The sequence below is a fragment of the Elgaria multicarinata genome, chromosome 10 (genome assembly GCF_023053635.1).
Source record: "Elgaria multicarinata webbii isolate HBS135686 ecotype San Diego chromosome 10, rElgMul1.1.pri, whole genome shotgun sequence".
Classification (NCBI taxonomy): Eukaryota; Metazoa; Chordata; class Lepidosauria; order Squamata; family Anguidae; genus Elgaria; species Elgaria multicarinata.
The window spans coordinates 12,514,102-12,526,222 of record NC_086180.1 but is presented as its reverse complement, the minus strand read 5'-3'; the positions used below and the strand labels follow the sequence as shown (position 1 = coordinate 12,526,222).

Sequence of the window (12,121 nt, the reverse complement as noted above, 5' to 3'; positions counted from 1 at the left end):
TAGGCCGCCGCCTGAGCTGCCTCTATGGCAGCGCCAGCCCTGGTTGCATACAACTTCAATCCTGCATGCAAAGTACGCATCAAAGTAATGGAAAGGGCTAGAAATGTCATGGTTAAAAAAAAATCCTTCAAAAATTGAACAAATGGGAATAGGAAGACACTAATGGTTGGGTATATTGCAACCTTGTCTGCAACTTACGAGAAGTGGGCAGTGTTGCAGTTAGCTAGTTAATACACTGGAATTTGGGGCACAGCTAGCCTTAGGATCTCTGTAGCTCCCCCCCCGCCCCGACCTCCTCCATTTCTGAGAGCACATGTGCATGCTCTCTCTCCCTCCCTCCTGCCAGTGCTGTAGAACAAAGAAATGGACTCAAGAAACTCTGATTGAAACTCTACACTGTAGATGCATTTTTTATGCAAGAAACTGTGAGTAAAGTAAAGCATTTTAGCTTTTCTTCACTAAAGAAGGGTCTGGTCTCTTTTTGCGTGTGTGCACGTGGGGCTGGTAAATGCTCATTGAGTAGGGTGACCCTATGAAAAGGAGGACAGGGCTCCTGTATCTTTAACAGTTGCATAGAAAAGGGCATTTCAGCAGGTGTCATTTGTATATATGGAGAACCTGGTGAAATTCCCCCTTCATCACAACAGTTAAAGCTGCAGGAGCCCTGCCCTCTTTTGCATCTGGCCACTCTAGTATAGCTCCTGCACTTTACCTGTTGTGATGAAGAGGGAATTTCACCACGTTCTCCATATATACAAATGGATACTGTTGTTTTTATACTGTTTTTATACTGTTGTTCTTATGTTTTAAATTTTGTATACTTTTAATGTTTACTGTTTTTAATTTTTGTAAACCTCCCAGAGAGCTTCGGCTATGGGGCGGTATATAAATGTAACAAATAAATAAATAAATAAATGACACCTGCTGAAATTCCCTTTTCTATGCAAGTGTTAAAAATACAGGAGCCCTGTCCTCCTTTTCATACAGTCACCCTAGGTAATCCCAATGCCAAGGACGGAGCATGGGTTTTCCGGTGGTCATCCTGGTATTGGAGTTCCCCCCCACCCTCTTCCTGGTTTCCTGTGACCAATCGCTGGCTGCCTTTCACCAGGACTGCCCTCCAGATCAGTCCCAGAGCAAGGTCAGAAGGCAGAAGGGATGTACTGACCTCACTCCCACAGAAAAAGTTGGGTTAAGTCCCAGACTTTTTCAAAACACAGCTTCACAGGAAAGCCCCACAGAGGCTGTGAATCTGCGGCTGTGGCATATAACAGCGCAGATTCGCAGCCGCTGTGGGACTTCAGCCATGTGAGGAAAGGTTGTGAGAGCAATATCTTGGATTTTTAAGAGCTGAACTTGATACTGTTATGGGACTAGCATTACTTGTATGCTTGTGGGTGCTGCATCTCTATGATTTCTGATCTTAATATATACACTTCTAAATAAACTTATAATAAAGATACAATGATGTACAGTTCTTTTTTTTTCCTACAAAGGAAATTGACTGTGCAATGGGTAGCTTGAACTTCCTATTGACCCGGAAGGTGACAGCACTAGAAAGATTCTTCCTTCATGACTATAGTGAATTGCAGGATGTGGTGATCATTTCCCTCCCTTCGAGGAAGACTAAAATCCTGGAAAGAGGTGGTCAAAAACTGTTCTGGGAACTTCTGCATTAGATAAAGACTGTTGGATCAAGGGTGCTTCCACACTGGGCCTTTTCAACACAGTCCTATATATAACTACCCCGAAGTAAGTCCCATTGATTTCATTGAGGCTCCCCACCCCAGGAAAGAGGGTACAGGATTGCAGGAATTCCCATTCTGCAATCACTTTTTATGGGGTGTCTACATTTTGTTGTCATTAAATCATTGTCCTGTGGTTCTTCAGTCTTTTCTCAGACCACCAGAAAACAAAAATGTAAAAAAAAATCCAACTTTTGGGGAAAGAAGAGGAGGTTAGAACATTTGAGAACTACAAGTTCAATTGCAGCTTTTAAAGCTCAGCTAAAAACTTTTCTTTTTCCTAAAGCTTTTAAAACTTGATTTTGCTCTGACTTTTATACTGCCTGTTTGGTGCATGCTCTTCCCCTCCTTATTGTTTTATTATGATTTTATTAGAATGTAAGCCTATGCGGCAGGGTCTTGCTATTTTATTGTTTTACTCTGTACAGCACCATGTACATTGATGGTGCTAAATAAATAAATAAATAAATAAATAAATAAATAATACCATTGCATGTGTAAATAGCCTGAGTACATCTCTTCTGCCTTTTCCAAGAGTAGTTTGATATCTGCAGTGATGTATCAGGAAGATGAAATTATCACCTTCAGTGGGTACCATTTTATTGTCATTTTCTTGTCAATCCTCTAAATAGTACTACAATACCTTTTCAGATACACACACACACACACACGTAACATATCTGTGCAGCAGTGCTTAAATAAAAAACAGCTATAAAATACCTCCACTCTGCTGTCTATTTGATCAAATTTTAGCAATTTGTTAACTCTCCCTTTGTCTTTGCTGATAGCTTTTGCTTAAAAAAAGGTGAATATTTTAAATTGTTGAGGTAATTGCTCCATAGTGCTTAAATTACAAAAGCACTTTTGCACAAATTAAGTAGAAGATTAAAAAAGGAAATGCTAAGAAAAGTCACAACAAGTGATGCACCTGGATGAATGAACACTTCCCCATCCAAATGGCCATGTCACGCTCACTAGTGTGGATGGAATTAGCATGATGTCCCTACAGACGAAGTGCAAAACCCCTGGTGATGCTGGCTGTAACAGCTCTGCTTGTAGATCATCTCAGAAGAGCAATGATTGTGTAGTGCTAGAAGCTGCCCAACTGGGAGCACCCCAAAGGTAATTTGATGTAACTCCAGTACTTTTAATGGAAATATGCCATTTTCATACCAGTTAGAACTCTAACAGACAATGAGCTATTTTTACACGAGACTATTAATCTGCTATATCTACTTTCAGTTTTGTGGCAGAATTCAGTTCCAAGCACTACACAGAGAGCATTTTCTTTCCTGCTTTTCCATTACATAATATCTAGGTGGTATAGCAGAATAGTGCAAATACACAAGAGGAAATCCCACTTTCTTTCGCTTTCTCAATTAAATGCCACATTTTCCCTGCTTAAAAAACAAAACAAACAAAAAAACTTGCTGAGAGTGATGGGTAGACCCAGAAGCAAAACTGGAGGGTCATGTCATTGTATAAAGAGCCCGTAAACAATCATGAGTAGGGAATGACGAGTGCATAATGAAAAAAGCCCAACATCTAACTTTCTGTGTTTCGCTCCAATGAAATAACTGTGGAGATCATGAAAGATATTTTTTATTCATCACATGTGTTAAGGAAGAGCAATAGATAATGCAGATGATAAGGTCAAAGTAACAATTCAATAAAGTGGAAGAAATAACAGAATAGCATTCTGGTGATGCAGATAGAGATTTTTTTTTATTTTTTTTAAACGTTTTTAAATTTTAAATGGGCATATCTACACCACAGACTTAAAATCACCTGAGAGAGACGTAGTTTTGTGAGGATTCCTCAGGATCTCTAACAGTGGATTCTCAGCATCCTCACCAAAACAGAATTATTATTTGGGCTTTGCCAATGTAGGTTTGCATGGTGTAGATCTGCCCCGAAGGGCCCCACAGTGTGGTTTCACTCCTCTCTAATCAGGGTAGCAGGATTCAGGAGTCAAGGCTGTCTCAATGGGCTTAACTGTTCCACCGTTGGAGAACAGGCATGTCGCAGTGTAGCATTTGTTCCTGTCGTAGGTGTAGCAAGGCTGATCAGGGTCATTGCATAGGCTGCTCTGCCCAACCCTATCTTGCTGTAGATCGCGCTCCTGGTTGGCGTTCTTCGAGTCACAATTCCCACAACTGAAAGGCAAGAGAACGCAGGAGAAGTGTCAGGCAACGAATCAGCCTTCCTCAACCTGGAACCCTGCAGATGTGTTAGAGAGCTACACCCAGCATCCACTCCCCAGCCAGCCTAGGATGCTAGGAACTGTAGTCCAACACATCTGGAGAGGACCAGGTTGGGTGAAAGCTGCAATAGATCCAACCAAAGTAGCTCTACAATAGAAGCAAGGGTTTCACAGTGAGCAACGCATCCTGAATGTGGTCCCTCTCTCTCTCTCTCTGCTATAGCCAAATGATTTCACAGATTTCTTCTCATTTGTCATCTGTTCTTGGATTGCTTTGAAATCTGGCCTCATTTCACAGCTGGCCATTTCTGAAAATGTCACAATTTTAAAGTCCAGGGACCGAGAGGGACAACCATGCCCCTTAAAATAATTGTTGCTTATCTGAAAGCCCATGCAATTGTTCCAGCTCCTGATTGGGGAAGAGAACGGTGACGCGCCCTGCCCCTTCCATGGGGAACCAGACAAATGTTTGCAAAATGGGAAAATGACTCGGGGAGGCTAACTTATATAGGAATTTTAGTAGCGTAAGTCTTATTACTCGAGATCTACCAGACCAATTTGGCTCAGTTTTCTTTTAAATGGAAGCTTGAGCAGCGTAGATGTGCAGAAAAATTTTGAAAGTTCAAAAAAATAATAATCCAGACCTTGAGCTTTAATACCAATTTATTTCCTCTGTGCCAAACTGTGCTAGGAAGACGGAAGATGCTTGGCCAATTAGTGTGGAATAAAGGGGTCCGCTAGGTGCAGCCGAGCAGTAAGGCTGTTGCCACCAGCGGGGAGGGGAAGGGCAGGAGGTGGCTAATCAGAGCACAGGGGGAGGGGCCAGGCCGCATGCAAATTTCAGGGGAGGATTCACTAGGCTTGAGCCACGTTTGGATTATTCATGAACCCTCTGTGGTAAGCGGACTGATGAGCAAAAGAGCAGGAAAGGAGCAGGACTACTAGCACCCATAGTGACATGGGCTTTATATTATTTTTAATCAGAACAATAATGAGAGGAGGAACAATTAGACACCCCCCTGCCCTGCTGCTTCTGTGCTCCAAAGTGTACCATGTTTACACTGCTTAAATAGTCACACAGAGGAGGGCCAGGATCTCTTCTCGATCCTCCCAGAGTGCAGGACACGGAAGAATGGGCTCAAGTTAAAGGAAGCCAGATTCCGGCTGGACATCAGGAAAAACTTCCTGACTGTTAGAGCGGTACGTCAATGGAACCAGTTACCTAGGGAGGTTGTGGGCCCTCCCACACTAGAGGCATTCAGGGATGCTTTAAGGTGGATTCCTGCACTGAGCAGGGGGTGGGACTCGATGGCCTTATTGGCCCCTTCTAATTCTATGATTCTAGCCATCAGGATTCTTTGTCTGTTTGCACATAACATGCAATTCCACCCAGAGATTGATACAGCATTCTCGAAATATTTTGTTTGCACAATGATTGGCTGCAACACCTGCGCTGCAGGTGCTTTTGTGACAAGGTGAGAAGTTGCATGTCACACAAAGGTGATCAGTTGCCTCAACGGTAATGTGTAGGGTGACCATGTGAAAAGGAGGACAGGGCTCCGGTATCTTTAACAGTTGTACTGAAAAGGGAATTTCAGCAGGTGTCATTTGTATATATCGAGAACCTGGTGAGATTTCCTCTTTGTCACAACAGTTAAAGCTGCAGGTGCCCTGCCCTCTTTTAAATCTGGCCACAGTATACCTGCAGTAGTACAGCTCCTGCAGCTTTAACTGTTGTGATGAAGAGGAAATTTCACCAGGTTCTCCATATATACAAATGACACCTGCAGAAATTCCCTTTTCAATACAACTGTTAAAGATACAGGAGCCCTGTCCTCCTTTTCATATGGTCACCCTACTGTAATCTGACCCCATTGTAAAGGATGTTGTCCTGGCTGATGTGAGATGCAATGGAAGTTCTCTCAATGTTGCTACATCTGTGATAGTCCATTTGCAAACCTAAGCCATCGTACCAACCCACATGGTCTCAGGTTCAATGTTTGCCTTGGATAGGGTGACCCTATGGAAAGGAGGACAGGTCTCCTGTATCTTTAACAGTGGGATTGAAAAGGGAATTTCAGCAGGTGTCATGTATATATGGGGAACCTGGTGAAATTTCCTCTTCATCACAACAGTTAAAGCTGCAGGTGCCCTGCCCTCTTTTAAATCTGGTCACTCTAGTATAGCTCCTTCAGATTTAACTGTTGTGATGAAGAGGGAATTTCACCAGGTTCTCCATATATACAAATGACGGCTGCTGAAATTCCCTTTACTATGCAACTGTTCAAGATACAGGAGCCCTGTACTCCTTTTCATATGGTGACCCTAGTAATGTGGCACCAATATGAGTGTACCTGGAACACTGTCAGGTACATTAAGCTGCTATAAATAAATTGTAACTGCTAGGATGCTGAACGGGATACACCGTCCTCACTTGCCTTGGAAAGAATGGCAATACAGCTGCCTTGGTGCAACCCATGGGTGGCACCCTTTCAGCTATATGCCCAGCTGCAACCACAATACACAAATGTATCATACTAGTCCACTACAACTGCAGTGTGATTTAGGGGCTGTCTTCACCAGGTTGGCGCTGACCCCCTCCCAAACCCGCGGTTTCCCTCTCCCAGGGGGGTGTTGGGTAATCCCGATGCTGAGGAGGGAGCACGGGGTTTCCAACGTCCATCTGGGTACTGGAGCTGCCCCCTGCCCTGTTCCTGGTGGAAGATGACCAATTGCCAGTCACCTGCTACCAGAGACCACCCCGGATTGGCCCTGGAAGTGATGTCAGACGGCAGAAGAGCCATACTGCCGTCACTTGTGCTGAAAAAGTTGGGGTAAGTCCCTGACTTTTTCAATGCGCAGCTTCGCAAGAAAGCCCCACAGTGGCTGCAAATAACTGGCACAGCGCAGATCCGCAGCTACTGTGGGGCTTTTCCCCACGTACGGACAGCTCCCTGGGCTTATGGACTTAAGACCAGTCAAGAGAAGCCCTTACAGCTTGGAGAGGTTGTAGACAAATCTGGTTCTCAGTGGCGAGGTCGGGTCAGAGATGTTCTCCCTGGCTGTGAGAGGAACCCTAGAGAAGGAGGGGTGGGAGAGAAAAGGAAAGCAAAGGTATACAAAGCAGTTAGTTTGCATGAAATGCAATAGAAACACAGCTATTATAGGTCTGGAGAGACAGGTTATCTCTTTTCCCCTTCAATTTTTAGTTGCTGCAATAACGTACATAGAGTAAGGTTGTGGATGAAATACAAGCCATGGTCACAACACCAGTAGGGTAACAGCTGTGAAAACAACTGGATGTCAGAGTGGAGTCATGACTTTGAGCAGTGGAGGCTGGTGGCTCCGATGGCAGTGGGGCAGTGAATCCAATCCGGGTTTCAGTCAGAACTCTAAAGGAGCTCTCCAAGGTGTGAAGTTCTGCCTGGTTTGCCTGAAACCCGGAGCGGACTTACCGCCCCACTGATATCAGAGCTACCAGGCTCATCAAGGGAGATGAGTTCTCTCATGCTCTGGGACAACATGGCCTTCAGTAATACAAGATCCTGCCATGTGGTTAAAAGGGTTTTTTTCGGTACAGATGGGTGGTGAAATGTGTAGTTGAATGTGTGCCAAAATGGCCTCCTGTATGGTCTTAGAGCAGCCTTCCTCAACCTGGAGCACTCCAGATGTGTTGGACTGCATCTCCCAGAATGCCCCAGCCAGCTGGGAGCTGTAGTCCAACACATCTGGAGCGCCCCAGGTTGAGGAAGGCTGTCTTAGAGCCAGAAGAAGAATTAGAGGTGGAGAACCATAGGCAAAGAGACTTGTAGTATCTCAAAGACCAGGAGATTTATCAACGGCTGTTGATGTGGTGTCTCAGATTAGCTCTTGAAAACCTGTCCAGCTTTCACTGTCTGTAAAATCACTTTAGGGATACTACTACTTTTAGGGATGCTTTCTGATGGAAGACTCTTAGGGTAAAACTCAACCTAAGTCCTCCTTAGAGTAGACCCATTGAAATGAATAGGACTGGAGTCATGACCGACCCATTCATTTCAATGGGTCTACTCTAAGTTTGTTTATTGATTTATTACATTTCTATACAACAATTAATGTTGGATGTTACCAGTCCGGAGGTATGGTGCAGTTATTCCATCTTTTCCTCCTTAACGGATTTTCTGAGTTAAGGAAAAAGATGGGAGAATTGCGGGGTGGGTGGCGATGGGGACTCAGCAGGGTCGCGAGTGGGAGATGACATCATCTGGACCCCTTACTGTAAAATTCCATAAGGGAGGTAAGGAATTCTCCTCTGGAAGCATCCTGCCTCTCATGAATCTATCCACCAACCACTCTGTTGGTCTTTAAAATGTCACAAGGCCCTTGCATGTCATTTATTGCAAAAGATGAAGTTGGCTACCTCTCTGAAATAGACAAAGAAATTTGGGGGCAAGGGAGACTTTGGGAAAGTTTACAAGAAGGGGTCCTTCTCATGCTTCCATCTTCGCCAAAAAACTACACATAAAACGAGAAGGAGATAACCTCTCTCCACCAATTAAAGAGGGGTCATGTGCCATGTCCCTTATCACATTCGATGTAGGGTGGCCATATGGAAAGGAGGACAGGGCTCCTGTATCTTTAACAGTTGTGTAGAAAAAGGGAATTTCAGCAGCTGTCATTTGTATGTATGCAATTCTACAATTTTCCAGAAGCCAGGAATACCTGACCTTCCTCCAAGAAAAGACCAGTACTTTTGAATTTGTAGAATTGATTGTTAAAAAGTTTTTTTCCCCAATACTCCAAGAAGCTGCTCAGTAATCTCTTAAGGCCCAAATTCACTTTTAGCACAACATTTAAAGCTGCAGGAGCCCTTCCCTCTTTTGTAACTGGTCACTCTAGCTTTAACTGTTGTGAAGAGGGAATTTCACCAGCTGTTGCATGCATACAAATGACACCTGCCTGAATTCCCTTTTCTATTCAACTGTTAAAGATACAGGAGCCCTGTCCTCCTTTCCATAGGGTCACCCTAATTCTATGGTTAGGCCTATGTTGGTTATGTGTATACAGAAAAGGAAGAAAGCAGTGTGTGCGCACGTGCGTGGTGTTAAGGTACCACTTACATGATGTAAACATTTCTCTCCAAAACTTCTTCTTGAGGATTGTCTTTAGAAGGGACAAATTTTGATGTCACCTTTATACACTGACACTTGTTATCAACCAGAACCGTCTCTTCATCTTCCTCTAGCCCATAGAAAGCTTAAAACAAAGAAAGGTTTCAATCAAGAAAAGAAGAAAAATGCAGACTCTTCAATGCCATTTTGCCAGATGTTGGATCTGTCTTATGGTTGACAGTTCAAAGTTGTTTTTAGAGTTATACTGTCATTGCATATATTGTTGGTGTGTTTTATATAAACGGTTGTTCAATTTGTATACTGTATTTTAATGTTTTAATCTTTGCAACCTGCCCAGAGAGCCTCAGCTATGGGGCAGAATAGAAATTCTAATGCTAATAATAATAATTCATTTACTTATTTTATTGAAACTGTTTCTATACCAACCGAGGCAGTTGACAAAAAATCAGAAAACAAAAATCATAAACAAATAAAAGACCCTAGTAAAATGTGAGAAACAACCTTCAAAACCAGAACCCATGTTTGAGGTACCCCTATTCATCGCATGCCTCATGCAGTCAAGAGCAAAAGATGCAGATTATGTTATTTTGTCATGGTCTGTCTGCATACCAGTAATATTGAGACTTGTAGTCGAAACATACCAGAAGCCAAATTTAGGTCGCTAGGAAGGAAGCTGAAACCCCAGGCTTTCAAGGTAGCATTTTCAGGCACAGATATTTTTATGCTGTGGGCTGATCGTTGACTTATATGAACATGTATGAGTATCAAAAGCTGTCATGTGCTGAGTCAGATCATTGGTTCATCTGGCCCAATATTAGACGATAATATTCTGGCTGGTGGCCACAATCCAGTCTCAAGCAGGGATCTTCCAGCCCTGCTACTTTTGAATTTGAGATATCAGAGATTGAATCTGATGACGACCTTCTTCATGCAAAATACTTCTCTTTAATTCCATAACAGATTCCCTCACTCTTAAGTGAGCAGGATACAGCAGGATGAACAAATTTGGGGTCTCCTCTACTGCTTTCCCCCTTTTGGGAACATCATTTCATCCCAGTCCATCCAACCACTTGTACCAACCTAAAGTTGCAACCTTTTTTTTTTTTCCTGACAGGGCTTCCCTGGAGAGTATCCAATTTGAATCCTAAACAGAGTAGACCCATTGAAATGAATGAGACTTAAGTTAGCCGCAACTAACTTATAATTTATTTCATTTCTATACCGTCCCATAGCTGAAGTTCCCTGGGCAGTTTACAACTTACATCCCATTCATTTCAATGGATCTATTCTGTGTAGATCCAACATTGGACACTACCTTCTGCGTGTATGTGTGTAACCATTTTAAGAGATGCAGAAATTCAACAGGTTTATCTTTTTATTTTAAGTAACTTCCCATAGCTGAAGTTCCCTGGGCAGTTTACAACTTACATCCCATTCATTTCAATGGGTCTACTCTGTGTAGACCCAACATTGGACACTACCTTCTGCGTGTACGTGTGTAACCATTTTAAAAGATGCAGAAATTCTACAGGTTTATCTTTTTATTTTAAGTGATGAACATCAGTAAGGCTATCTTCTTTGTGATGCAAAGATAAGGAAAGATTTCACTGATTCAGTTTTAGCCTATCATTCATTTATTAATTCATTTCATTTATTATATTTCTATACTGCCCTGTAGCTGAAGCTCATTGGGTGGTTCTCAAAAATTAAAAGCATAAAATTACTTTATATAATATTCAAAAAATATTTACATAAAAACATATAAACAGATAGCACACAGAGAGACAATATAGATCTAAAAACATTTTTTAGTCAAAAACAACCCAGGACCTGATCAAAAAGTCTGGTTGTCTACTGCCTGAGAGAAGAGGCAGTTTTAACAGGCGTCAAAAAGATAACAATCTTGGTGCCAGGTAGGATTCATCATGGAGATTATTCCATATCATCCGGCTGTTACAGGCACAGGATCCCTGCCAAAAAACACACATGGCAACCCTGCTCTGACCATAACCTTCTCCACTTCACTCCCACCCCTTTCTACAAGATTGCATTTACAATGGTTACTCCTGCACCCATCCTGGGTTCATTTATTGCTGGTTTGGATCCTTTTCCATCTCTAAGCCCCTGAATTCAAACACGTTTCCCGGTAATGTCCATGAGCGTAACAAATATTGTAAAATGGTTTGTATGCCTTAGGAGGTATTGTTACCAACAATCAGGTTAAAACATAATTGGTATGAATGGTGATACAAGGGATACTAGTCACCTTTGAGACATGTTAAAATTCAAATTATAGGAAGGAATTCGCAACATAAGCTTGCCTGCATGGAAAGGAATGAGAAGAATTTACCAGATTGGGAAGGCTGCTTTAGGTTACCCCATCAACAGAAAAGCAAATGCTTCAATGTTAGAGAGCATCTTGCAATGATCATTCCAAAACATTGCTCCAATGGTGCACAAAAATTATCAGTATATCTGGCCATGTCCCTAAATGTCAAAGCACGCTAGCAAGGTAGAACAAGCTTCCACTCCCTGCGTTCATTAGGTTGGTTCCAGATTTAGTCATACTTAGAGCACACCCATTGAAATCAATGGGACTAAATTAGTCATGACCAACATAAATCCCATTGGTTTCAATGGGTCTACTCCAAATATGACCACAGCTGGATTTACCCCATTACTTAATAAACAAAAACATACACCTATCTGTCCCTCCCAAGAAAGAATTAAAACAATGGCAATTACTTCCTGGCACAAAAATACCTTCATACCTTCACATTTGTTCTGAATTGCTTTCAATTATATGTACAGTAGGTATTGCATACCTGCTCCAAGAATAGCTCCCCAAAAGACTGCCAGAGCTCCACAGAACATCCAAGAGGTCTTCATCCTTAATCCTTTCCTCCAAACACCGCAGACGTCTGCCCCTCCGCCCAGAAGTGGTGCGTGGAAATTTAGCACACCTGTTTTTCCTAAAGTACCAGCGTAGATTACACAAGCGACTAGCACACACAGCAGTGTACAGTCTGGCCGGACGTAATGAAACCACAAGCTAAAGCTGG

At 42.6% G+C, this 12,121-nt stretch overlaps 1 protein-coding gene across 1 annotated transcript; it reads right to left on the bottom strand.

Annotated features, from left to right (window-relative positions):
• Window positions 1-3,331: 3,331 nt before the first annotated feature.
• JCHAIN (joining chain of multimeric IgA and IgM) lies at window positions 3,332-12,121 on the bottom strand. The gene is made up of 4 exons (XM_063135308.1): window positions 11,885-12,121; window positions 9,048-9,183; window positions 6,944-7,024; window positions 3,332-3,901 (listed from the first exon to the last, which is right to left on the bottom strand). The coding sequence occupies exons 1-4, from the start codon at window positions 11,946-11,948 to the stop codon at window positions 3,691-3,693; spliced, it is 492 nt and encodes a 163-aa protein (XP_062991378.1). The 5' UTR covers window positions 11,949-12,121; the 3' UTR covers window positions 3,332-3,690.